Source organism: Clupea harengus, chromosome 4 (genome assembly GCF_900700415.2).
Source record: "Clupea harengus chromosome 4, Ch_v2.0.2, whole genome shotgun sequence".
Taxonomy (NCBI): Eukaryota; Metazoa; Chordata; class Actinopteri; order Clupeiformes; family Clupeidae; genus Clupea; species Clupea harengus.
The window spans coordinates 2,028,158-2,055,001 of NC_045155.1; the positions used below are offsets into that span (position 1 = coordinate 2,028,158).

The following is a 26,844-nucleotide window of genomic DNA, read 5'->3' on the forward strand; positions in this document are numbered from 1 at the left end:
ACAGACAGACAGACAGACAGACAGACAGACAGAGAGAGAGAGAGAGAGAGAGAGAGAGAGAGAGAGAGAGCGAGAGAGAGAGAGTGAGAGTATGCAAAGTCCTTAGGTTGTGTATATCTGAGTAATTAGCACTTAGTTCAGGATATGGATGATGATAACCGGTGGAAAGGAAAAATATATATTCATAGAGAAGATTAGAGAGCAGGAAAGCAATTACACTAATGAACAGTCCGTGTCTCAACTTTTCATCTCTGGACAGCACAATATTATGGTCACTGGTTCCCTCTCTCATTTTTCTTCTTACTTTTCAGAGAGGGAGCAGTAATGTCCTTATTTATGCACAGCGCAGCACAGTGTATTAAACTAAGAGCGTTCTGGCTGCCTCTCAAAAACTGCCACCCCCCCCCCCCATTAATGAGCCATTGCATCATACATCACCAGAACCAACCCTACCCACTACCCCTCAATCTCTGCCTTCCATCTCAGTCTCAGTCATTCAAGAGTGTTCTAATGTTGGCAACATTGCTCTCCACCTCCCAAATTCTCCTCTCCATTTGACTGCAAATGCAAATATATTCCTTGCAGCCTTGCCTTGGCTTTGAATTATTGATTATAGTAATCGACCTGTGTATCGACTGAACACATAAACACAGGAATTTGCATTATTTAGATTAGTGTAAAAATGGATGGCACTTGCAGTTGGCATGTATGGACATAAGCAAGCAAGGAGGGGTAATAGCTTCTTGTATGCACTCTCCTCTTAGGGGGAGGAAGCAACTGCTCTGCTTAATAACCCTGTTTGGTGACGACTGGTGATTGAGCCGGCGGCACAACTTCTCAACCTCAAGATCTCCATCTAGTGGAGGAGTAAATACAATACAGTGTCGATCTGAGCGCCACCCAGAGTTACCATAAGTGGTTGCATGTGAGTGCAACTTTTTACAAATCGAGTCCAGAAAAACTTGAGTGCTCGAGTACTCGAGGGGTTGAATTTCAATAAACGGACTATGCAACTAGGATGGGTTTGGTCAGAGCCAGTGGGCTTGGTACCTGGGTCTAGGACATAATACTACAACGTGATGTGCGCCAGACATTTGACATTGACATTTGGTGGATGGCTGGATTTTGTAAATAAGGGTGTGTGGACGAGTTAACATAACTGACAAAGTAAGCTGTACAAACATTGGCTGCCACTGGTCATATTTAAAATGACATGAAGCGCATGTCATTAAATTTCATGGATTTTAATAGGTGCCCTGACCTTTTGTCCCAGTTGTTGAAGGGGGTTTGAAGCGCCGTCATGCTGTTTTGAATCAATTGTGCGCGTCATTGCGCGTTCATGTAAAGATGATTGAAAGTAGGTCTGACAATTGAGTGTTGGATCACTAGCACAGCATTCTGTGGGTCCCTGTAAAAGGCTAGCTTATCCCTCGCAACCATGAGATTAAAACACTAAAAGATGTCCTTGCTTTCAGCAAACATTAATGTGGTTGACAGAATCCTAAATCCATTTAAGAATAAAAAAAAATACAAATCTTCTGGGGCATGTCCCCCTAACTCTCTCAGGTTCACAATTTTATGCTTTATATTCCATTTCGACCACCCATATTTTCAACAATAGATTGCCTGAAATATTTGAGAAGCTGTTTGGCGAGAGGCCTTTTGTAAATCACATCATTCATCAAAATGTCGGCGCAGGGGACAGAAAGTAGGTTAGTCTCGACTGCAACACAAGCTCCAGACCGAGCCCATTTGCATCTTTGAATGAACATGCCCAGCCTGTGTCGTTGAGTCTTTTCACTGTAAGCAAAACACAGGGGTTTTAGAGGTTGGGATCATTTTGCAAACATCTTCCAGTAGGCAAAATTTCACCGGCCCCATTTAAAATGCAAATCCTCTTCGTTCTACTCACCGTACCACACGTATGACCAATATTTGATGTGAAATTGGCTCACAGCAGTGCGCTCACAGACAACAGGCTTCTACGCGAGGCTTATTTGGTGCGCGGGGGGGGTGCTGGCGTACTGCAGCCCTCATTAAGAAGCGGAAGACAAGAAATCAGAGCACTTTCATCTCTCCATCAGATTAGCTCGCCTGTTCCACGAGCCCCGGTGATATTTTATAGGCGCAGGGGGAACCGACTCTTCTGCAGCCGTGACTGGGTACATAAATGCACTCAAGTTGGAGAAAATGGGGTGTGTGTGTGTGTGTGTGTGTGCGTGTGTAAGGGTAGCCCAAGTGACCCAATCTGCCCACGCGCCCAGCCAGCACGTCCTCACCTCACATTAGACTGCTTGAAACTCCGAGGCCTTTAGGTCAGACACGCAGAGACGCTGTCTGGCCCTCCGTCCAGGGAGTCTAGGGAGTGAGAGGACCACAGCCACTGCGAATGATAGTGGCGGGGATTATGTGTGTGTGTGTGTGTGTGTGTGTGTGGGGTGTTTGATTTTTATTTGTCCTGACAGGCCCAGCAGTGCTGGCTGCGCCTCACCGTTGGGTGCAGTCAAGCTTGAGACGCTGCTGGTGAATGAGTCTGCGGCTCAACGATACAGGCCACTCGACTGGAGTACTGCCTCCTAGGTGCTCTGCATGTATGCAGTGCTGGAGCCTGGGTTTAAAAAGTTTGTACTGGAGTCCATTCAGAGAGGAGAGGACAAGGAAGGTGTGTGTGTGTTGGTGTGTGTGTATATGTGTGTCTGTGTGTGTTGGTGTGTGTCTGTGCGTGTTGGTGTGTGTTGGGGTGTGTGTGTCTGGTGTTGGTGTGTGTGTTTGTGTATGTTGGTGTGTGTGTGTGTATGTGTGTATGTGTGTATGTGTGTGTGTTGGTGTGTGTGTTTGTGTATGTTGGTGTGTGTGTGTGTGTGTATGTGTGTAGGTGTGTGTGTTGGTGTGTGTGTGTTGGTGTGTGTGTGTTGGTGTGTGTGTGTCGGTGTGTGTGTGTGTGTGTGTGTGTTGGTGTGTGTGTCGGTGTGTGTGTCACACAGCAGTAAGAGAGCAGTGCACCATGGGTACAGCGTGGGCACCAGACACTCAAGGACCTGCTAAAGGCAACACTGAAGTCTGGATAGCAGCCAGTGAGACCGTGGCGATCACTCGAACCTCCCTCACAATCAGACAGACAGCCCAGCAAGCACCACTGTTCAATGCAAAACCAAACACAAAGCTGGTTTATTCACCTGGAAAAAAATGTTGAAGCTTTTGCAATAACGATACTCCGTGTATGTACAGACACCCAGCTAAATGGACTGGAAAAAAAAGGTTACAAACACAGCATTCTTCCAAGGACAGATGGAAACAACTGTAAAACACACAGCCAACTCGATTTATGCATTTATTTAAGTAGCAATTTATTCTCTGATCTCTTTTGCGGAGAGGCTGGTTTCAGCTGTTGGATTGACCACATTTCAGTCAGAATGCCTGTGGTTTCCCCCCTACCCAAACACCCCACCCCAACCGTAATCCTTCACTTGTTATCCTTTATCTCTGCATAATCCCCCCCCCCCCCCCCCCCCCAAAAATACCACAGAAGTTGCCTTAAAAATGTCACCCTTTGAAAAGTCCCTGCATTCGCATCTCCTGTTCCGCACCACACACTGACTATCCCCTGTTCCAAGCTCACCATGAGGTCACAAATTAGCAGAGGACAATCAGCGGTTTTCCCCCAAGTGTTTTATATCCATCCTTTCACACGCACAACCTTTTGTCTTTTTTGTCATTTTTTTTTTACACAGCCAAAAGGAAAAAAAAAAAAAAAAAAAAAAAAAAAGATTAAACATAATAAACTCCCAAACCTTTTGTACAGAGAAAAACTAAATGGAGAAACATATTTTTTTTTCTTTTTTTTTTTCTTCTTCTCATATTAGTCCAAGTATTATCCTCCATATCGTCTCTCAGGTTTTGCAATTTAATAGGGAAAGGGAGACACACAAACATACCAAATACAGTTCTGTGTGTCTGTGTGAGGCTCTGTGTGTAGTAGGCAAATGTCAATAAGTCGCTCTTATTCGCTTGCATCATCTCTCCAATGCCGTCTGGTTTATATGTATTACAAACAAATAGATCTTGGCCATGTCTACGATAGTGTGAATATGCATGTGTGTTCTGTGTCATAAGTTAACAATATGAGTCTAAACCTGTGTGTGTGTGTGTGTCAGTACATGTGTATGATGTTTGTGTGTGTGTCTGTGAATGCATGTGTGTGTGTATGTGTACGTGTGTAAGGAAAGTCTCTAGGCCAGTCCGAAGCCCTCTGAGCATTCCTGAATGGCCATCAGCAGCATGTGTCTCAGCTTCTCGTAGCTCTCGTATGCTGGAAGGTCCAGCTGATTAAAGCTGCAAACAAACAGACAAGTGGAAGAGTGAGAGGAGGTGAGGTGAGGTGATGAGGGGACAGACGGTCATTTTCTAAAAAAAAAAAACTAAAACTTACCAAGTGTGCGCAGAGGGCAGGCGGTCAGTGGAGCGGTCGTCACGGTGAATTTGGAACTTCTGGATGCCGTTCATGCCCTCCAGAGCGGCGAAGCCCTGCAGGGGCACCTTGGACGTGCCCGTGACAAACTGCAGGAATTTGGCCCGGTCGGCTTGGTCGAAGGAGCGCAGGGCACGCCAGAACCACTGGATCTGAGGGGGGGGGGGGGGGCAGCAGAGAGAGGGGAGGCAAACTGAGCGGCTGGTTCTGGCTTCATGACAACGGCGCTACATTAAGCCTGTGCGTAGGAGGGTGCCACTACGTGTAATCTGCAGAGACCGTAGAGAGACTCTGCCAAAGATTTAAACGTTCATTGGGAGTAAGTATATCCATACAGCTCCGGCTTTATTCTTGTAGAATAAAATAACCATGTGTTTGTGCCTACCACTATGGAGCTGGCTCATACTTCTAGGGGTCTATGTGTACTGTGTGTGTGTGTGAGTGTGAGTGTGAGTGTGAGTGAGTGTGTATGTGTGTGTGTGTGTACACGTACCTGTATGGAGCTGGCTCACACGTGTGTGTGTGTGTGTGTGTGTGTGTGTGTGTGTGTATACCTGTATGGAGCTGGCTCACACGTGTGTGTGTGTGTGTGTGTGTGTGTGTGTGTGTGTGTGTGTACACATACCTGTATGGAGCTGGCCTGGTACTTGTGGTACTCTGTGTTGGCCTTCAGGTCGTCGATGTCGATGACCGGCAGGCCAGAGATGAGCAGCTCCAGCTCCTGCTCAGTGAAGATAGAGATGAGCCGCTTGGGAATGATCTCATAGAAACCCTCCAGGTAGGCTGACAGCTGTTTGCGAATGGCACCTACACACACACAAACAGCCACAGACAGACAGACACAGACACACACACACACACACACAGTGGAAAAAAAACCCATCAGAGTGTAGGAGAGATAAACATTCAGAAGTTGGGTGCCTGAGAGACTAATATTTTCTTTGAGGCTATTGTTTGGCAGCCCGAGGGGTAAAGCGCTGCTTCTACAGGGCTCTGGTCTGGAGCGTGTACCGCACAGAGGCACATCCCACTGGGGAGTGGAGTGGAAGGGAAGCGGGCGGTCTGTTCACTCACCGGTCATCTTCATCTGACACACCAGGTGCACGTACTCCTTCTTGTTCTCCTCCGTCACCACGATGTTGGCTCCGTTGGGCTTCAAGTCTCTCACCTCGCACACCCCAAACTCCTGGACCTGTGTGGAGCAAGAGAAGAGAAGAGGGGACGATCAGGCGCCGCTCTCTTGCCAACGCAACTCCACAGAAAACGAGGCCAGCGAGGAGGCCAGCGAGGCGAATACACAAAAGGAAAACGCGTCTGGATGCCTCACCTCTGTGCTGAATGTCAGCTCATAGCCCAGGGTGGACACGTCGTTCTCCAGCAGGTAGACCAGACCCTGGAAGAAGGGGTAGTCTTCACTCTCCATGTCTGTGTACCTGTAGGACAGAGAGCAGAGAGAGGCAGTGTGAGTACTATGCACACTCAAACAAAAAAAACACAGAACTATTTCACTGAATCACCAAAAGAATGGAGTCCGGTGGTGGCGGCCGTACCTGACGCTCTTGCCCAGGATGTGCTTGTAGAAGCTGCGTGTGAAGTAGCACTCCAGCAGCCGGTTGTCGTAGACGGCCTTGGCTACCACGCGGCCCACGAACTTGAAGTAGCTGAGGTGGTTGGGGTTGCAGTGGGACGAGGGGTTGATGGTGTAGGTGACGCGGTCGCCGGGCGACGTGCGGAACAGCGCGTACATGGGGTTGAACATCTCCCTCGAGATGATCATGTACCACTCCCTCAGAAGCCCGCCGGCGTCCTGGCCCTCCTCGCCCTCAAACACGATGTAGCTGTGCACAGCAACGGGGAGAGGGTGAGCAAGGTGTGTGTGTGTGTGTGTGTGTGTGTGTGTGTGCGTGTGTGGGCGTGTGTGGGCGTGTGTGGGCACTTTGGTTTAGAGTGTATATTTTGTGGTGTGTGGGTGTTGGTGCTTGTGTCAGTGTGTATGTGTGTGTGTGTGTGTGTGTGTGTGTGTGTGTGTATATATATCTGCGCGTGCAGTCACGAGGAGTGGATTATAAAAGCGCACAGTCTGTTCCTGTGTCCTCTGGATTTGTGCCATTGTGTTCTCTGTGGGGGTAATGATGGGCTTTTGTGTGTGTGTGTGTGTGTGTGTGTGTGTAATCTGTTCCTGACCATTGAGGCCTGATGGTGCACACCAGTGTGTATTGATTTTGCGTGAGTCAGAGTAGGTTTGTGGAGGTGCATATGTGTGTGTGTGTGTGTGTGTGTGTGTGTGTGTGTGTGTGTGTGTGTGTGTATGCGTGTGTGTGTGTGTGTGGGGGCGTTTTAATTACACTGGTGTCTTGCTGTGCACTGCCTCCCTGAGGCGCTGTGAAAAACCCCAAAGTGGCAGAATCTGGATAAAGGTGTGTGTGACTAGGTATGAGTGTGCGCGTTTTAGATGGTGAGATTGTGTATGCTTTCATGCAAGTTAGAGTGTGTGTGTAAGTGTGTGTGTACATGAGATAGCAAGGGTGAGAGTGTGAGTGAAGTGAGAGAAAAAAAAAAGAAAGGAAGAGAGAAGTGTGTGCACACGTAGCGGGGGGGGAACTCACAGTCTGTTCTTCGTGTGTGTGTGTGTGTGTGTGTGTGTGTGTGTGTGTGCAGGGGGAACTCACAGTCTGTTCTTCATGTCCTCTCTCTCTGTGTGTGTGTGTGTGTGTGTGTGTGTGTGTGTGTGTGTGTGTGTGTAGGGGGAACTCACAGTCTGTTCTTCATGTCCTCTCTCTGTGTGTGTGTGTGTGTGTGTGTGTGTGTGTGTGTGTGTGTGTGTGTGTGTGTGTGTGCGCGCGCAGGGGGGAACTCACAGTCTGTTCTTCATGTCCTCTCTCTCTGTGTGTGTGTGTGTGTGTGTGTGTAGGGGGAACTCACAGTCTGTTCTTCAGGTCCTCTCTGTGTGTGTGTGTGTGTGTGTGTGTGTGTGTGTGTGTGTGTGTGTGTGTGTGTGTGTGTGTGTGTGTGTGTGTGTGTGTGTGTGTGTGTGTGTGTGTGTGTGCGCGCAGGGGGGGAACTCACAGTCTGTTCTTCAAATCTCTGTGTGTGTGTGTGTGTGTGTGTGTGTGTGTGTGTGTGTGTGTGTGTGTGTGTGTGTGTGTGTGTGTGTGTGTGTGTGTGTGTGTGTGTGTGTGTGTGGGGGGGGAACTCACAGCCTGTTCTTCATGTCCTCTGGGCTCTTGCGGTGCAGCTCCCTGTAGGAGTCCTCAAACACGTGGTCTCTCCTCACGTGAACGGCCATGTCCTCCTTCCTCAGGCCCTCGTCTAGACGCTCCAGCTCCTGACGGAAATACCTAGGCGCAGACACACACACACACACACACACGATCAGGAACACACACAGATACGCACACATTGAATAAATCATAGTGAAGAGGGCTCAGAGGCTTAAGATTATTCCCAGATAGAATATGCAGGAAATAAGAGGTGCGGAGAGGGGGAGGGGCCTTACTTGCGTTTGACATCAAAGTCTAGGATGCGGATGTAGTCGACCAGCACGGCGAAGGGGCCGTCGGCCAGGTGGGTGGTGGACTGGCGCAGGATCTGGTTAAGCACTGTACGGTGGGTCTCTGTGGAGAGATGCACACACACACACAGGAGAGAGAGAGAGAGAGAGAGAGAGAGAGAGAGAGAGAGAGAGAGAGAGAGAGAGGCAAAGGAGAGAGGAGAGGAGTAAAGAGGTCAATAGGATCCGTTAGCTTTTGCTCATAATTCCACTCTGTCCCTAGTCAGTTCTGTACAGCATGAAACAGGATTAAAGGGAGAACAATTGTCTCTGGGAACTGTATTATGCTAATGTCCAAGTGAGTGAGTGTGTGTGTGTGTGTGTGTGTGTGTGTATGTATGTGTGTGAGAGAGAGAGTGAGTGGAAGAGGATATTGGGATAGAAAGAAAGACTTACCAGCAAAGCGCAGGAATTTCTGGGTGTCGGGGGGCAGGTTGGAGGAGATGTGCATAGAGGAAGGCTCTCTGGAGAAGAAGGGGTCCAGGGAGGACGGCGTGGCAGGGGTGAGGGGCGCGGGGGACAGGGGTGCCGGATCATCCTTGAGGTGGGACAGCTGGCTCTCTCGTGTGTCGCGCACCGGCGGCTTGCTCTCACGCTCTGTGGCGTGCACCAGGAAAAACGCCTCCACCGCTGGCTGCAACACTACACACGCACACGCACACACACACACACACACACACACACACACACACACACACGAGTGTCACACACACACACACACACACACACACACACAAAAGACAAGAGTGACACACACACACACACACACACACACACACACACAAAAGACAAGAGTGTCACACACACACACACACACACACACACACAAAAGACAAGAGTGTCACACACACCTGCACTACACAGCATGGGCGACGACTCCAGTTAAGGTTGTACACTGTCAAAAGACTTCCTTTCAGGCCCCTTAAAAAGCACCATTTCCCACACAGATCCATCATCACCCATGATGCACCATAAGGAGTCTTCTTCACCGCCGACTAACATGGAGGTTCAGTGTCTCCATCAATAGCTTGGTATGGCTGATGCCCAGCGGCGGCACGTGTCGCCCCGGGAACCTACCCAGAACTGCGTGCTGGTCGTGCGACTCCTCCAGCTCCTTCAGGCACTCGCCCAGCATGTCCCACAGCTCGTCCAGGAGGAGCTGCTCGCTGAGCAGGGGCAGGTCGGGCAGTCGCTCCTCCTGCTCCGCCTGGCTGCTGCCCTCCTCTCCTGCAACGCAACGCAACACAACGCAACGCAACCGTTAACCAATACCCCCCTCCCTGTCATGTAGCGTGATCAGTTGCCCCGGGGGAGACGCGGGGGTCGTTGTGGGTGCGCGGGGTCGTTGGGAGATTTGTTTTACCCAAGGGTGCGCCATCCTGCTCCAGGGGTGAGGGCTGGTCCACGTCCATGGGGGAGTCGTCTCGCTGGGCGGCCGGCGGCTCTGATGCAGAGTGCACCTCAGACTGAGGGAAGCAGACGGGTTAGATGTTAGAATACACTTGTCATGAGCGAGCTCGTCGTCTGCGTCTGTGTGTGTGTGTGGGTGTATGACGGTGTGTGTGTGTGTGTGTGTGTGCACACGGGGCCCTTTTGTGTGAAAGTGAGTGAACTACACATTGTCATTTAAGAAGAAGAGCAGTCTCATCATATGCAGCGTTATTAGGGATTAGTCTGCCATGCATCAACACGCAGAACATGAGGGGGGAGAGTGGGGAGGGAGCAGCAGCTCTATGCAATGGCAGCCAGCCACAAGAAAGACACACACAAACCCGTGCACACACAAACCCGTGCACACACACACACACAAACGCACACACACACACACACACACACACACACACACAGACAGATGGAGAAAAAGTGGGAGATGAAGAAAGAGCAGATAGCCAGACCAGGAAGGCAGGCAAGCAGCTACATTCAGCTCCGTCTCCAAGCAATAACATGTCGTCACACACACACACACACAACAGGCTGTCAAGCTGACAGGAAGATGGAGGGAGATACTGAGAGGCTGAGAGGCAGTGATGGAGGCTGGTCTGTTGGAGTGTGTGTGTGTGTGTGTGTGTGTGTGTGTGTGTGTGTGTGTGTGTGTGTGTGTGTGTGAGAACCATATCAAAATCCACCTGTGAGAGGGGTTGGAGGTGAGTGCCAAGCGTGTAAAGGTTAGAGGGGCCTGGAGTAAGGTCATGGCTGAGGTGTGCGAGCTTGCCGAGGTGGCTGTGTGTGTGTGTGTGTGTGTGTTCACTGGTGTACTTCAAGTCAGCTGTGTCAGCTGTGCTAGTGAGCCACTGCTTTACTTTGCATGTTTGAGGTGAACAGCATCAGAATCATGGAATCATTGTAATTACTTAGCAGCTCATCGGCTTCTATAATTAGCAAGACACATATGCGATACCTCCGTGAAATGAACTTATCGTCAGGATATTTGCATGGAGTCAGGGACATACAAGTGGTCAAAAGTGTGTTTGTGAAAAGGAGTGTAGCCACTAGTCAGCATGTGAATTTAAGAGCAGACGCAGGCAGTTGATGTATGATGGAAAGGTCCTATGTATTGAGTGTAGGAGCTACAGAGAATAGCAGGATATAGAACTGATATGTGTGTGTGTGTGTGTGTGTGTGATATAGTGTGTGTGTGTGTGTGTGTGTGTGTGTGATATAGAACTGATATGTGATCTGGAGCCTTTCATGCCAGGTGCAGATGGAACAGCATGAGCGTGTGTGTGTGTGTGTGTGTGTGTGTGTGTGTGTGGTGTCCTGTACATGAGCGGTGCATGTATGGGGTGAGTAGTGTGAGTAGCAGGCTGGCTGCTGTCAGTGCGGCCCATGCTAACCGTGGCGGTGCTGGCCGTGCCGGGAGGGGGGGCGCTGTGGGCGGCGGCGGTGGCCACGGCAGCAGGGGCGGGCGGGGCTGAGGGTCCGGCAGACACAGTGGCGGCGGCAGCAGCAGCAGCAGCGACGGCGGAGGAGGAGGAGGAGGAGGTGGTGGAGGTTGGGGGGGCCTGCTGCAGGCGGCGAGCCCGCTGGCCCTCTCTCACCATCTGAATGATGGCGTCGGCCTCGGCCTCCAGCTGCCGCACCGCAGCCTGAATGCTGCTGGCTGAACCCAGACTGGTGGAGCCTTCAGGGGGACAAGAAAGGAGAGGGAGAGAGATGGTTAGAAAGAAAAAAAAAAGCAAACATTTGAAGTGGAAGCAGCTAACTAAGTTAGGCTCCACCGCCACCATTTTTTTTTTGCGTTCAAGTTAAATTAAACTACATTGCTGTCTTGTTTGTATTTTTAACATTTCGACGATTTCAATTTACTTCCACATCACAAATTCGCTTCTGCCTTTTCTGCTTCAGGTTGACAACATTCAGAAAACAAAAACAAAAACCCTGTGCCACTGCTCGAGTACGCAGGGCGTGGATTTGGCGGTGGTGACCTAGATCAGTACGGTTTTTAACTCTAATAATTATAGCCACGGGGAATCTAGATCAGTATGTGGCACATGCTTCACGTCTTTGATTCCTGAGCCATCTGCTTCACACAGCAGTGGCTCAGGGTTCGACTACCTTATGCTAAAGCTAACACGGATTGCATTTTACTCTGCATGCTAACTGTGCTCACAGCTGTCATCCCCTTTTGAGTTAAAACATCTGGTCCTCCCCTTGTTTTCAGAAATCTTTTTTCCAGGACATTGTAAAGCCATTTCTGCACATACATGCAGGCCTACTAGACAGCCTGAGAAACTGTTCCACTGTAGCCTAATCTACCTCCTGGCATAATGCAATTTATCCACATGATCTATAGGCCTAAGGCCCAATCAATTCAAAGGCATTTTACATTATTCCCACAAGTGATTTTTCTTCTGAAGGTTTGTAATACCCGAGAAGACTTCCCAATAGAATTTGATAGGAAATGACGTGATATTGTAAGCAAACAAAAAAGGTATGTATATGTGCATGTTTATACATACAAAGGAAGCATATTCAGTTGTCTACTTGATATACTTTTTTTGGTAGGTGAGTAGGTGCATGCCTGAGTGTGTGTGTGTGTGTGTGTGTGTGTGTCTCACTCAGTCGCCCGGTCTGCTTGGCCTTCTTGTTGGCCCGGCGCGTGTCCTCGCGCAGTTGGATGATGACCTGCAGCACGCGCAGGAAGAACTTCTGCGTGGACGTCTTGGAGGTGAGCGAGCTCATGCACGGCAGCTGCAGCTCGCGACCGCCTAGCGGGCGCTTTTGCGCCGCTACGATCACCACGCTCTCCGATCCATCAAACCTGACCGGGCGCATAATCAAAAACACCAATCAACAGTGGCCAAGGCTTGACAAATATGAATTGCCAGGAGTTATGTCTAGTCTTGGACTAAATGGGGCTTCGTACAAAAAAATAACATTTACCCTGGAATGAGTCTCCCTTGCCAGAATCTATTGTTGGATCACACCAGATCAGACTTTACATTTCAACATTTCCATAGAAAATTTGAACTCACAATACAATATGCTAACAATCCACAATCCAGTAGCGGAATCAAAACATTAACAGCACAGATGCCTGTGTAGAATGGCCACTAAAGTAAGCCTGCTATATCCTCACCTGCTGGTCATCTTGCCCTTGAGGCGGGCGCTGAGAGAGGGGTCCTCGTGCCCCGACTCAGGAGACTGGGCATCGGCCCGTGCCCTCCTCTGCTGCTCGAGATTATACTCCCTTAGCTCTGCCAATAAAGTGCCTGAGAGAGAGCGAAAGAGTGACAGACAGAGAGAGAGAGAAAGAGAGAATCGGGGGAACACAGTTAAAAGGCTGTAGGGAAAAAGGCAATTCCTTGTTCGTCGCATTTAACCTTGTCTACTTCCTAGTTAAAAGGCTGTAGGGAAAAAGTCAATCCCTCGTGTTCGTGGCATTTAAACCTTGTCCACTTCCTACTGTATGCTTGCTAACAGTGAGAGGAGCCAGAGGTGAGGGTGAGGGCTCGGGCTGGTGAGCTTAACTGACCGATCTGTTTGCAGAGGGTGTATCCCAGGTGGCGCGCGCCACTCAGCAACAGTCGGAGGACGGTGTCACGCGTCAGGCCGTCGCCTCGGGACAGCTGCAGCAAGATGTTGGCTGCGTCTTCCAGACCCTCCTCAGAACATGAGTGAGACGTCAGCACCTGTGTACACACACACACACACACAAAATCAGGAGAGGGTTTCTAAAGCTGATCACTCATCACCACTGTTGCTGCCACTCTGGATAAGCACAGTGTGCGTTCGCAGCAGTTATTGGGTGTTAAAATGGAGTCTGTGAGAGAGTGCGAGTGAGTGAGTGTCAGACCTCAACAGAGAGCTGCAGCTGCTTCTCGGTGAGGCCAGTGGAGGCCAGCTTGGCGTCGAACTCTGTGATGGCTGCTATCGCCGCCACCGCCTTCTGCTTCCCTCCTGAAACACACAAAGACCTCGTGAGTGGAGCTCAGGCCATCCAGACCACCGGGGGTGGGGGGGAACAAACACACTCATGAAATGATCTTCTTTAAAATGTGGCCAAGTGTGCGCGTTTCACACCAGGTGTATGTTTTTTTCTTATTTTTTTAAAACAAGCCTAATGGTGGGGTGGATGTTTTGGTGGTTGATGTGTGTGTCTCACCTGAAGCCCCTGCGCTGGTGCTGCTGGTGGTGTTTAGCCCAGCTGAGCTGCTGCTGCTGCTGGAGGCGGGCGGCTGTACGGCTGCTGCTGCTCCCATTCCTGAGGTGGCCCCTTGCGTGGTCACAGCAGGAGCAGCAGTGGCCCCCAAGGCGGTGGCCGCGACGGCGCCCGAGATGGTCGTCGCGGTTGCGCCCGCTACCGTGGCCACAGCCGCAGCGGTGGCAATGGCGGGGACCTGCGGCGTCGGGTGTGCGGCGGGCACCTCGGTGGCCTTGTTGTCGGGCAGGGCGATGGAGATGAGCGAGAGCAGGCGCAGCAGCTTCTCGGTGAGCAGCGAGCTGCGGCGGATGACCGGGTGCGACAGCATGTTCATCAGCTGGCCCAGTGGCGACGCCTCCAGACTCAGGCCGCCGCCGTCCGCCTCGCCGGCGCCCCCTAGAGGCACCGTCTTCATGGAGGCCTTGCCCTTGCGGCTCACGTTCATGTTGTCCAGCTTGACCAGCAGGTCCCAGAAGTCGGTGGAGATGCCCAGGGACTGGGCCGTGCCGACCGAGCAGGAGGAGGAGCTGCCGCCGCCCAGGGAGTTGTGGGAGGCAGAAGAGGGGTTGACAGAAGAGGAGAGGTTGCCCTGGGAACGGCAGCTGGAGCTGGACGCACTACCGAGCAGGCGGGTGTCCAGGTCTGAGGCGGAGGAGGTGAGCAGGTCCTTACAGCGCTGCTGGGTAAAGTGGCTGGGGAACACCTGCAGACAGAAACACACACACACACATCAGCTCACAGACATGAAACACTGAGGGCAGTTATACACCAGACATTACAGCACACACACACACACACGAGTCTGAGAACAATGAGAGTAGATCCGATCATAGTCAAGACATTAAATCATTGCATTCATTTTGTGTAGTTTGCCACTTAAGACCAAATGTGTGTGCGTCATAACATGGCAAGACGTTGTGTATGACTCGCGAGTGCCTATTTTGTACCTTTAGAGTGTGCAACTGTATGACAGTGTGAGTTTGGCCGTGACCGGCTTACCTTGGCGAGCTGGATGAGTGTATCCAGCACGTGTCGGCAGACAACAGGTGCCGCCTGCGGGTGTATGTGCACGGTAGATCCCCCGCCAGCGGAACACGTCACCCCTGCCCCGCCACTGATCCCTCCTCCTCCAGCCAGCCCCGAGCTGACCACGCTGCTGCTGCCCTGCGGGGGGTGGCGGTCGGCATGCTTGCGCCCGGAGACCCGCTGGATCTGGAATATGTTGGTGCGGCAGCCCAGAGCCGCGTCCATGGACACGGAGAGCCAGGAGAGCTGGCTGGAGCTGCGGGACTCCACGCGGTTCAGCAGCTCCAGTGACGAGGGCGAAGACGATGAAGAAGACGAGGACGACGCCGACGACGAAGAGGCCATGGAGGAGGCCTGGGCAGAGGACGCGCCCTTGCTGCTACTGCTGGCACCGCCGGCTCCGCTGCTGCTGTTGCCACTCTGGCCCAGTGCCCGCTTGCTGCCCCTGCCAGAGGCCTCGTCTAAGCGGGAGGAGCCGGAGGAGGTGGCGGCGGCCGCCAGGGTGGCGACGCTGCTGTCCAGGCAGAGCTCGCTCTCGCTGCTGCGCTGCAGGATGGAGAGCAGGCTGCGGATGACCCAGCCGCGCGTCTGCGAGTGGTAGCACAGGTTGCGCAGCACGCGGTGCAGCCGGCTGGTGTTGAGCTTGGGCTCGTCCACGAACAGCAGCACCAGCAGGCAGGAGAGCGCCTCGTGGTCGAGCAGCAGACGTCCGCGCAGACGCAGCAGAGAGTCCACGTTGGAGCTGGAGGGGCTGAGCGAGTACACACACACGCACACACACACACAAACACATGCACCACAACATTTGCACACAAACACACATGCTCGGAGTTATGGTAAATCTGCACAATACCCTGCCACATATTAAAACATTACATATCACAGAACCTCAAACTGCAATTCTTGCAACCAAGTACAATGGAAGGCTATGTAGCATACCATAACTGCATTACCTACACAAGCTGAACAAGCATTCTTCATTATGGACCACACACACACACACACACACACACACACACACACACACACACACACACACACACACACGCGCGCTCCTTACCGGCTGTGGTTGGCTCCTCCGCCCATCTGGAAGGTTCCCCCGCGCTGCACGGCCAGGCGCGTGTACTGCACGCCGCGGTTGCCCCCCAGGCGGCTGGTGAAGGCGGGCGAGCGCAAGATGGCGGACAGCGCAGACGAGGAGCTGTGGCCGAACAGGCGCTCGTGCATGAGCTGCCGCTGGCGCGCCTCCTGCTCGCGGCGCAGGGCGGCGGCCTCGGCGGCGATGTCCGGCGGCATGACGGCCAGCACGCTGTCCTCCATGTCCTCGAGCACGCTGCGGCGCAGCTCCGAGGGCAGCGTCTGGATGAAGGTGACTGGGTCCAGGGGCTGGTCGCCCGTGGTAGGCTGCTGGGAGAGCTCCCGCCGCTGCTGCTCAGCACGCTGCTGGGCGAGAACCTGCAGAGACGGACAGGGAGAATGAGAGAGAGGGAGAACCAGAGAGGCAAAGAGGAGAGAAGAAATGAGAGATGCGTCCATTTACATTTAGTCATTTAGTAGACGCTTTTGTCCAAAGCGACGTACAAGGGAGAGAACAGTCAAGCTAAGAGCAATAAAAAGCATGGTGTAACAATAAATACTACTTTACATGAGAATTAGAAAACAACGACCTAGAAAAAAGGAAAAATATACATCTGCGGTATAACACAAATTAGTCAGGACAATATGACAATCTACTGCAGCATTTTATACCTTTGTACAATGTAAAACATTACCATATCCGAGAAGAAAGTCTATCCAAAACGCATGGGATTTTTCCATTGTTCATATGCTAAAGCGTCTCACCTCTTCCTGGATGGCAGGTGGCAGAGCAGCCAGGAACTCGGGGCTGACCTCGGTGATCCCAGCCCCTCCCCCGAGCACAGGAGTGGCGGCAGAGGGCAGGGCGGAGGTGGTGGCACGAGATGGAGGCCTGATGCCCAGCTGATTCTGCAGAACCTCCCGGCGGATGTCCTCAGGAAGCGCGGCCAGGAACGAGGGGTCCACACCCTCGGGCAAACTGATACCTGCAGAGACCAACAAAAGCCAGTGTAAATCTAAAAGGGATGTATGGAATGTGTACAATGTCTATAATGGTATTCAAAGTACTGTGTCTTCTTATATATATATAATATAAATAATAGAGACAGAGAGAAAGAACGAGAGAGAGTAAAACCACAAAGAATTTCTATTTGACCAGCCTCTATAATTCCTAAGTTAAGTCTGCTACTTAGTTCTATCAATCCAGTGAATGACTAACCTGCCAGAGGGTCTTCGTCATCGTTGCTGGTGGATGGCAGAGGTTCCTCCTGGATAGCCTGCGATTGGCTGTCAGCGCTGTCACTCCGGGGCATTGTCTCTCCGGGCGACGAGACAGACGTAGAGCTGAGAGGAGACAACAGCAGCAGCAGCGTTTTCATTATGGAGGTGGAAAATGTGGCCATTTCATTAACCACAGTCTCAAATGTGACACCATGACTTCTCATAACCCCTTTCCACCATCAACGTGCTAGGTCTTCTTCTGGGCTGGTGCCTTTTTTAAAAAGTGGTGGCCACAAAGTTTTAGTTGGTCTTGTTGGTCACAATAATCCAGCACACAGCCCCTGACATAAGTGGTTCTTGGTTCAAGACCAGCAAAGCGTTGATGCTGTTTGGTACGCAATTTGCCTGGCCGAGAGCTAGTTATTTTGTTGTCAAAACACAAAAAACTGATTCGAGATCAGGCACCATATCTGAATCAGCCTTCAAACCTCCTTGGTGGAAAAGGGGCATCAGGTTCGGCCCTTAATCTACTGGTTTCACCCAAACATTGAGGATCACAAACAAAGTTTTCTATGAAGTTCATTTTTCATTTTCCCTTTTTTTCCCCTTCTGTGGGTTGGTTTTATGTGAACTGTCTTTAAGTGGTTTTGGAAATTGCTATGTGAACTGTCTTTATGTGGTTTGAAAATCAGTATGTGAACAAATTCTATAATTTCCCCATCATATTTTAGCTGGGGTGGTCACAGCTAACTCACCCGGTCTCAGCATCCGTTTGCCTGTCGGTCAGCCCGCTGTCTCCGCTCCCAGACAGTTCCTGGGACATGGCTGGAGCCGAACTAGCAGCCGGCTCTTCCTGTGTGGCAGAGGCGGGGCTGCTGGTATCCATGGGAGACCCTTCCAATTGTGACACACCCACTGGCACGGGCTCAGAGCTCTCAGCGATGTCTGGACTGAGAGAAGCTGAGAGAACAAAAAAATAAATAAATAATGAGGTCAGCAGTCTGTACCTTCTAAATGCATGTGCACTGTGAAAAATATGTAAATACACTGTGATGGATTTCTAGACGATGCTGTTTATAAATAATAATAATAAAAAAAAAGGTCCGGTTTCTAGCAAACTGATTGCCAACAGCTGGCTTGAATCCAGATTGGAGCCCAAACAGTGACAGATCATGTCCCTTTAGTCTATCACCACAGTGTGTTTTCAAGGTTTTGGGGTTTGTTTTTGGCAAAGTGAATCTACCTTCCCTGACTGCCTCCAACGCTCCTCCTCCTCTCTCACCGATAGTGGGCGCAGGGGACATCTCCATCTGAGAGGCCTCGGCTTCACAGTTGGGCCTGTCAGGCGCCGGCAGCTGACCGAGTCCCGCGCCAGCAAGGGCCCCCAGCGAATCGCCATGAGACTCAGCCAGCAGCAGCTCGGCGATTGGCTGGTGCACCTGTTGGCTGATGGCCGTCTCCAGGGAGACCAGGGCCTGCTCGTGAGGGGCGGGCGTGGTGGGGGTGACCTCTCCGGACGGCGGGGCGGTCAGGAAGCCCTCGGAGGTGCGCGGCTGGTCCAGGCTGGAGGAGACTCCACCCTGAGCCTGCTCCCCTTCTGGAGGGGGAAAGGAAGGAAGGAAGGAAGGAAGGAAAGATAAAGAAAATAAAGAAAGGTAGAAAGAAAGAAAGGAAAAAATAAAGAAAGAAAGAAAGAAAGAAAGACATTACACATACAGTACAGCAGTACAAAACTGAAAACTAAATAAATTACTGTTTTTCCAAGCGCCAGTGGCGCGCCATAACTTTTCTATTAAATTATACGGAGCATTCATCATCTGCAGAACATTATGAACTGCAAATATGGGCTGAAAACTGGGCGTCTGGGCAGCAGATGAGGCAGCCGATGAGTTGAGGCCCCAGTGGGGAAGGCAGTAAGTTGTATAGTTATCTCCCTCCAGGGGTCGCTCTATCCTGATCCCCAACAACAACACAACTTACTACCTCACGTCACCGGGGCCATCCGTCCACAAAGACAACAGCGGAGGACACAGCGGAGGACACAGCAGAACTGGAAACGAGTGAGAGAGAAAGGGTAAAACACGCCAATTGTGTGTCTAATCGAGGCAATCATCGCGGGCTCTAATCACATAAACAGAGCTAACTAGATAATGATTGCATTGCGTGTTGTGTGAAATAAATAAATTGCATCTCTGTGACAAGGCCTGCCACAGTTGCCAAGCAACAGCCCACGGTGCACGGCATGGATTGCGGATCTCCCAGGAGGGGGGCGGCGGTGTCTTCAGGAGTTGCTCAGCGGATGCCGTGGGAAAGACAGTAGACTGTATAGTTATCTCCCAGATCTGTTGTGATCCTAAAACTATACAAACTACTACCTCATCCCACAGCATGCAGTCCGACTCCAGAGCATCTCCTTCTTCTTCAGTGACGCTGGCGTTTCAGAAGGCAGTCAGAAGATCGCTTCTTACGCGTCACGTTACAGATAAGAAAACACCAGATTTTAGAATCACATGAACGGACACATCCAGTGTATTCCAGCGTCTCATGCAGGAAGCTAGAGACCAGTGTGTACCTGCGGTGTTCTCTCCGGCTCCGTTCACGGTTCCCAGGCCAGAGCCCTGTAATGAGTAGAGGACACACCATGAGTACTGGAGCAGCACATCATCCTGCACATAACAGCAGAGACACCCGCCCCCAACACCACCCCCGCCCCCCAACACCACCCCCACCCCCCGGCCCCCAGCCGTGCCTTGGCCTTGATTAACTATTGATCTGCTGTATGGATGTTGTCACACCCTGCCTGCCTCCATGTGTGAGCGGTTCTAACCTCCCCCATATGATCACTGTAACAGTGACGGAATCCCTCTTGTTCACTCCCTTTTTCCCCTTCAAAACAACCCCTCCTCGCTCTTTGTTGTCCTAACCCACTCCATCCCTTCTCTCTTCCTCCCTCTCTCTGTCGCCCCTCACCTGTAGGCTCTGCTCCCGGCTCTCCTCCCCAGCGGAGGTGCTCCTCTCGTTCTGCTTGGCCTCCTCCTCCTCGGCCAGCTGACGCCTCCTCTTCTCCCTGCGCTCCTCCAGCTCCTCGTCCCGCAGGCCCTCCAGGTGCTGTAGGATGGGTACCTTCACCACTGGTGGGGTGGAGACAAAGAGGCACAGACGACCTTAGACACTCGTACGACTCATTCATTTCGCCACATACCTCCTGGAGCTCAGAGGTAAAGACTGTGCTTACAACCAGTGCCGAGACCGTGGCTTCCACGTTCTTATAAAAATGTATATGCCTCACTAAGCCTAGATGTAGTAGCACATGTTATTCAAAGAGCATATCTTGTTCTTACATGGTGTAAACTAAAAGTACTGCTGGATTCTGTCAGCGGAGTGGTTCATAGCACATGTGCATTATTTATGAAGCTGAAGGATGACTTCAGACAGTAAGAAGTAAACCTCAACATACATATATAAATCAAATATGAATAAATAAAACACAGTACATATAAAATGAATATATACAATGAATTATGACCCAGAATGCCACTGATTTGCTTACCAGCGACACAATCATGCATGCTTTCGGCATCCAACACTTTACACTCGTCTGTCCAGCGGGTTAAGGCAGTAGGAATACTGGAGAGAGTGCCTGAGGGAGAAGAAGGATCACAGGTTAGTGTCCTCGTCAGGGACAGAGCGATGCCTAATGCCCAGCCTCCTGAAGGCAGTTCAGTGACGTTCTCAGTGTTCCGCAGGGGGGCGTGATTCTTACCGGCCTGTCCGCCCGTGCTGCTCTGCTCGTGAAAGAAGTCGTCGAGCAGCTCGTCGTCGGAGCGGGCGATGATGTGCACGTCCTCGTTGCCCACTAGGAGGCGTGTGCGGCCGCGGGACTGCAGCGGCAGAGAGTTGGACAGCTGCAGGATGTCTGCTGCAGCGCTGGGGCCCAGCAACCTGCGGACAGCACACAGGAGACGGGCGTGAGGGAGAGGAGAGGAGAGAATGACACGATGCAGGGGACAGGGGACACACGCTACAGATCATAAAAGACTGTAAATGAAGAATCTAAGACCATCTATGAGTTAACACCTACTAACTTATTAAGACATGTGGATGTATGTGTGTGTCACTGCATGAATGGGTGTGCTTGCGTGTCCATGCACTATGCGTGTGTGTGTGTGTGTGTGTGTGTGTGTGTGTGTGTGCGCGTTTGCGTGTGTGTGTGTGCGTGTGCGTGTGCGTGTGCGCGTGCGCGTGTGTGTGTGTGGGAGCTCCTAGATCTCGACCCTGACTCCTCACCTCTGCAGGATGAGAGGTGGGTTGGGCTGGCGGTTGCCGGGGTAGTGCACGTGGATGGTGTGGCCGGTGTTGGCGGTGAGCTGGCGCAGGGTGCGCTGGCTGCGGCCCATGCCCTGGGCCAGCCGGCTGCTGCTGCCCGCCCCGCCCAGCGTGAGCGAGCCGTGGTCGGCGTGGCGCACCATCAGCGGGTGGGAGCTGGGAATGTTGCCTGGGGAGGGAGGGATGTCAGCTACAGGAGCACGATAAAACAGACAAGAGAAGAACAGCGGCGTTATAGGCATGGAACTTTGGATCCTTCTGCGAATCACACACCAGCGCTACAGCTACTAAAACACTCTAGCCAGCACACCCACGCTAACCCTAAGTAGCGATGGGGGGCGGTGTCGGCTCAGAGATGGATGCTGGGTCCTTGAGTGCAAGTGAATAATTATGTTGCATCGAGCCTATTCTGGTCGCAACGGGTCTTACCTTTCCAAGGTCAGGTAATGCAAGGAGGGGGAAAAACAAAAACAGAAAAGATGAAGAATCTCGCCACACACTCACCGTTGGTAGAGAACATGTTGTCAAACTCGATGATGAGGTCATCATCGCGGTCGAACCTCTCGAAGCGAATGTGCGGTGCAGAGTTGATGTCCGGGAAGTCTTCGTCCAGTTCCATCTCTGAGCCTTCGTCATCGTCCTCCTCATCTCCTTCTTCGTCATCCTGAAAGCAAGTAGTGAGCGATTAGTGTCGTTAAAAGGAACGCATCAAGATAAAAGGAACGCCGCGGGCCAGTGGGCAGCACTCACCTGATCCTCCTCCTCTTCCTCCTCCTCCTCTTCTTCCTCGTCCTGGCTGTCTTCATCCTCGTTGCTGCCGCTGGAGTCTTCCTCCTGAGTGTGCTCCTCATCCTCGGGCTCCAGGATGTTCATGGAGTCTGCACAGCAGATGAGCATATTAGAAGGAAACACTTCACTGAGGAGACAGCTCCTCTGACCTAGCAACCATTGCACCATTACACTGAATTCCCTCTCCTTTGTAGGTCGCTTTGGATAAAAGTGTCTGCTAAATGACTAAATGTAAATGTAAATTCTGGGGGGGAAAACAGCGCTCCAGGCATTAAATCTGTAATTCCCAATGCATAGGTTGGTGAAAGTGAACAATAGTGTCACACACGGTTAAAGACTTCAGGCGGATTTTAGGTTCAGGACAAAGTGAATACCCTCTCTGTTGGCCTGTAGTGTGGAGGCTTGACTCATGTTGGAAGGAGCTTCATCCATTAGCACATCCTCTTGTGATTCGTCTTCTCCACTGGGTCCAACTGACAGACAAGACAAACAGCCAATAAGAAAACACATCTCCTCCTCACCCGCACTTTCTTTGTTGACACCGAGTGTTCTATAAAACACTTACCGATAATGGTGCTATTGACAGTGCCGGGGTCCCTCTCCAGAAGTTCATCGATCAAATCCACCAGTTCATTCTCCACCTGCGGAAACACAAAGCACGACGGACAGGTGCGTCAGGTATGCTTGAGTGGGATCGCTCATATGACGTAAGTAATGAAGAGAAGTATGTCTAGGGTGCGTACTCTCATGCAGCGAACGACAGGTGAGCCCACCTGCATGGCCTGTGTGCTGAGGACCTCGGGCTGCCCGGCGATCACCACCGTGTCTCCCTCCGTCTCCCCGTCCATCAGGTCCACGTCCGTCCCCTGGCCGCGGTGACGGCTCTCCACAGGTTCCGCCTCACCCACTTCACCTGAGGGACGAGACAGCAGTGGGGTTACAAAGGGGGTTACTAAGGGCCACTAAACTACACAGCAGTGGTGTTATTAAACTAAACTACACAGCAGTGGTGTTATTAAACTACACAGCAGTGGTGTTACTAAACTACACAGCAGTGGTGTTACTAAACTACACAGCAGTGGTGTTACTAAACTACACAGCAGTGGTGTTACTAAACTACACAGCAGTGGTGTTACTAAACTACACAGCAGTGGTGTTATTAAACTAAACAGCAGTGGTGTTACTAAACTACACAGCAGTGGTGTTACTAAACTACACAGCAGTGGTGTTATTAAACTACACAGCAGTGATGTTACTAAACTACACAGCAGTGGTGTTATTAAACTACACAGCAGTGGTGTTACTAAACTACACAGCAGTGGTGTTACTAAACTACACAGCAGTGGTGTTACTAAACTACACAGCAGTGGTGTTATTAAACTACACAGCAGTGGTGTTACTAAACTACACAGCAGTGGTGTTACTAAACTACACAGCAGTGGTGTTACTAAACTACACAGCAGTGGTGTTACTAAACTACACAGCAGTGGTGTTACTAAACTACACAGCAGTGGTGTTACTAAACTACACAGCAGTGGTGTTACTAAACTACACAGCAGTGGTGTTATTAAACTACACAGCAGTGGTGTTATTAAACTACACAGCAGTGGTGTTACTAAACTAGACAGCAGTGGTGTTACTAAACTACACAGCAGTGGTGCTATTAAACTAAACTACACAGCAGTGGTGCTATTAAACTAAACTACACAGCAGTGGGGTTATTAAACTACACAGCAGTGATGTTACTAAACTACACAGCAGTGGGGTTATTAAACTAGACAGCAGTGGTGTTATTAAACGAGACAGCAGTGGTGTTACTAAACTACACAGCAGTGGTGTTACTAAACTACACAGCAGTGGTGTTACTAAACTACACAGCAGTGGTGTTATTAAACTACACAGCAGTGGTGTTATTAAACTACACAGCGCCACGCCCTTGATTTGTTTGCTGGAGTATACTATGGGATGTCTCATACTCCTTATAAAGGGCACACCCTTCACAGAGTTGGCTTTACTATTTTTCTACACCCTTCCATGCCATGACAGGAATCCCTTCCGCTTTGGCTGATCCTTTACAAATCCAATCGTTTCCTGGGGCGAGTGACAACTGTTGTGCTGATGTGAACATTGACATTGAGAGACGGCAACATAGAGTATTTTCAACTTTCTACACGGCCGCAACATGCAATGACCTGAACCCTGGCTTGACTTCAACCACAACAGTAAAAAATGAGAAGGCGGCAAGTAATATTTCACTTGTACTGTTGCAGATAGTGGTGTCCAAAGATTTCTGTTGCCTAGTAACCACTTGCGCAGCACAGCTCACCAAATAGCCAAGTGTGTTCCCAGAGTCATTTCTTGTACCTGATCGAGGTTTCATTTCCACCCAAAATTGCTTTTTTTGTTTTTTGGAGAGCAGCCACTGCACTGTAATATGACATGGGACATTACCTTGCATTCCATCAGAACTGTTATTTCTTGGCTGTGTCCATGTGAATATCTCTATCTCTCTGGCGCTGTTTGTCAGTGTTTAGCTCGCCGTAAGGGTTTTTAAGGAAGGATTCACAAGTTAATATCTTTTGTTGAGCATCCTACTAAATGCTTGTGTTGAGTCACACCGCTTGATAATGCAAGGATATGCCCTGTATGTACGGTGCCCTAAGGGGTAAACTGGGATAGTTTGACAGTGTGTGTGTGTAACCGTTTGATAGCTTGAGTGAGCTCAATAGTGCGTGTGAAAAGGTTTGATCGTGCGTGAAAGAGGGTTCAATAGAGCGTGTAAGAAAACAGCTTAGAATTATGGCCTAGACCGCCTCACCTACTGCTAGCTCTGTTGCGACTGCCGTGCTGACTACATTGGAGAATTATGGCGTAGACCGCCCTCACATACTGCTAGCTCTGTCGCGACTGCCGTGCTGACTACCTGGGAGAATTATGGCCTAGACCGCCTCACATACTGCTAGCTCTGTCGCCACTGCCGTGCTGACTACCTGGGAGAATTATGGCCTAGACCGCCTCACATACTGCTAGCTCTGTTGCGACTGCCGTGCTGACTACATTGGAGAATTATGGCCTAGACCGCCTCACATACTGCTAGCTCTGTCGCGACTGCCGTGCTGACTACCTGGGTCTTGGGTGTTGCTGTTGCTATCTCTGGTGGTTCCAACTGTGTCATGCTCAGTCTTGTTCTTGCTGGAGTTTCCTTTGCCCCCGAACAGGCTGCTGGGCTGGTTGACGATTCGCGAGAGTGTCTCCAGAGGCTTCAGGGCTGCATTCACAGTGTTTGCCATGTTGGGACTGACGCACACAAAAGAGAATCGTCAAGTTAGTCCACATGAATAAAAGGCTGCGGCCTGATAAATATTAAAACAAATGTGTCTGCACAGTTTTGCTGAGCAAAGAACTATAAATGTCACTATACTTTCACCTTGGTGAATCTATGGTAATTCCTTTTGTATTGATTCAAAGATTCAAAACCACTTTTAAAATAAATGCTTAAATAAGCGTTTTTACAAATATCACAGCATGTCAGAACCACAAAAGTGCTTTACCCTAGTCCCGGAGTCCTGGGGATTTTAATGACATCTTAACTCAAATTATGAATTTGTTTACGCTCTTCACAGTGAGAGGTTAAAAATTAGTCTTCCCGTTTTGGGGTCTTCAAATCTTACTCTTTAACAAAGTCACAACAAAAGATTTTTTAAATATTACAACTGTGAATATTCCATAGTCTCAGATCTTGTTATTAGTTAAGGTCCCAAGATCTTGATTATTTCAGTATAGCCACAGTGTGTTAGGTGAAAAATTCACTCAAGTTACCTCAGGACTCGGGAGTTGCATATAAGTTCATACAAGGTCATTATTAATATATTCTCAAGACATTAACAGTGTTTCAAAATGAACTCTTATCAGTGTGTGTGTGTGTGGGTGTGCACCTGGAAAGGTCGAGACTGTGTGGCACACGGGCAAGGTCGTTGACCAGGCCCTTCTTGAGGAAGAGGCGGATGATGTTGTTCATGCCGTTGTGCTGGGTCTTGGTGGTGGCGGTGCTGTAGAAGCTGGAGGTGGACGGGCACGACTCCATGATGGTGCTTATGATGCACATCACCGCCTGCAGGCTGAGGGAGGGAGGGGGGGAGCCAACACCGCAGACAGTCACTTAAAGAGACACTCTACTCATTTATATGCACTGGCAAAAGCACATACGCAGACCTTGAGAATGCCTTTGCTTCTTACACTAAAACTTCCATGTAGTCACACAGCAGGCTGGTAGCAGAAAGTCTACGGCTCCAATAGTCTTACATGCAAAACTCCTAATTCATTATTAACCACTTACATGTTTCTATAATGTTATTTGAACACTGTTTTACACTGGTACATTCACATACCACAAAATATATTCCCATTAACACGGTCATACAAGTCACTTTAGAGACTTATTTTAACACAGGTCCCCCCCCCCCCCCCCAAAGACAGCTGACCTAATGCAGCCAGCACTTAAAAAATAGACACAGACCATGTTCGCTACATTTTCAAAGCAAATTAACTTATTGATAATTTTTACCTTTAGCTGTAACATCAAACTACACATTTCTTATTAGAGTTCCACCTGACTGGTCTATATGCAGGGAGAATAAAATGACTGTGGCACTAAAGCTGCCCTCTATTAGCGATGCTAACTCACAGCCTCATTCCCCTGTTCATGTCTGTGTGTGTGAGTCATCTGCCCAGCCCTAATGTCCT

General features: G+C 50.4%; 1 protein-coding gene across 1 annotated transcript in view; it reads right to left on the reverse strand.

Annotated features, from left to right (window-relative positions):
• Window positions 1–3,318: 3,318 nt before the first annotated feature.
• The window catches only part of huwe1 (HECT, UBA and WWE domain containing E3 ubiquitin protein ligase 1), a 49,653-nt gene continuing 26,127 nt past the window's right edge, over window positions 3,319–26,844 (reverse strand). Inside the window, exons 48-83 of the mRNA XM_031565734.2 lie at window positions 26,037–26,219; window positions 25,226–25,398; window positions 22,875–23,014; window positions 22,667–22,742; window positions 22,476–22,574; window positions 22,063–22,190; window positions 21,817–21,976; window positions 21,274–21,502; window positions 20,750–20,928; window positions 20,537–20,626; window positions 19,957–20,117; window positions 19,559–19,604; window positions 18,230–18,583; window positions 17,742–17,946; window positions 16,985–17,109; window positions 16,531–16,751; window positions 15,749–16,143; window positions 14,662–15,439; window positions 13,624–14,365; window positions 13,315–13,418; window positions 12,994–13,150; window positions 12,598–12,730; window positions 12,402–12,428; window positions 12,077–12,279; window positions 10,853–11,139; window positions 9,382–9,484; window positions 9,096–9,245; window positions 8,415–8,660; window positions 7,965–8,082; window positions 7,666–7,806; window positions 6,019–6,306; window positions 5,796–5,901; window positions 5,543–5,660; window positions 5,094–5,275; window positions 4,430–4,620; window positions 3,319–4,332 (exon numbers count right to left, since the gene is read on the reverse strand). Coding sequence (XP_031421594.1) covers window positions 4,230–4,332; window positions 4,430–4,620; window positions 5,094–5,275; window positions 5,543–5,660; window positions 5,796–5,901; window positions 6,019–6,306; window positions 7,666–7,806; window positions 7,965–8,082; window positions 8,415–8,660; window positions 9,096–9,245; window positions 9,382–9,484; window positions 10,853–11,139; window positions 12,077–12,279; window positions 12,402–12,428; window positions 12,598–12,730; window positions 12,994–13,150; window positions 13,315–13,418; window positions 13,624–14,365; window positions 14,662–15,439; window positions 15,749–16,143; window positions 16,531–16,751; window positions 16,985–17,109; window positions 17,742–17,946; window positions 18,230–18,583; window positions 19,559–19,604; window positions 19,957–20,117; window positions 20,537–20,626; window positions 20,750–20,928; window positions 21,274–21,502; window positions 21,817–21,976; window positions 22,063–22,190; window positions 22,476–22,574; window positions 22,667–22,742; window positions 22,875–23,014; window positions 25,226–25,398; window positions 26,037–26,219 — 7,141 coding nt within the window. The 3' untranslated portion in view covers window positions 3,319–4,229. The remainder of the gene's footprint in view (window positions 4,333–4,429; window positions 4,621–5,093; window positions 5,276–5,542; window positions 5,661–5,795; window positions 5,902–6,018; window positions 6,307–7,665; window positions 7,807–7,964; window positions 8,083–8,414; window positions 8,661–9,095; window positions 9,246–9,381; window positions 9,485–10,852; window positions 11,140–12,076; window positions 12,280–12,401; window positions 12,429–12,597; window positions 12,731–12,993; window positions 13,151–13,314; window positions 13,419–13,623; window positions 14,366–14,661; window positions 15,440–15,748; window positions 16,144–16,530; window positions 16,752–16,984; window positions 17,110–17,741; window positions 17,947–18,229; window positions 18,584–19,558; window positions 19,605–19,956; window positions 20,118–20,536; window positions 20,627–20,749; window positions 20,929–21,273; window positions 21,503–21,816; window positions 21,977–22,062; window positions 22,191–22,475; window positions 22,575–22,666; window positions 22,743–22,874; window positions 23,015–25,225; window positions 25,399–26,036; window positions 26,220–26,844) is intronic.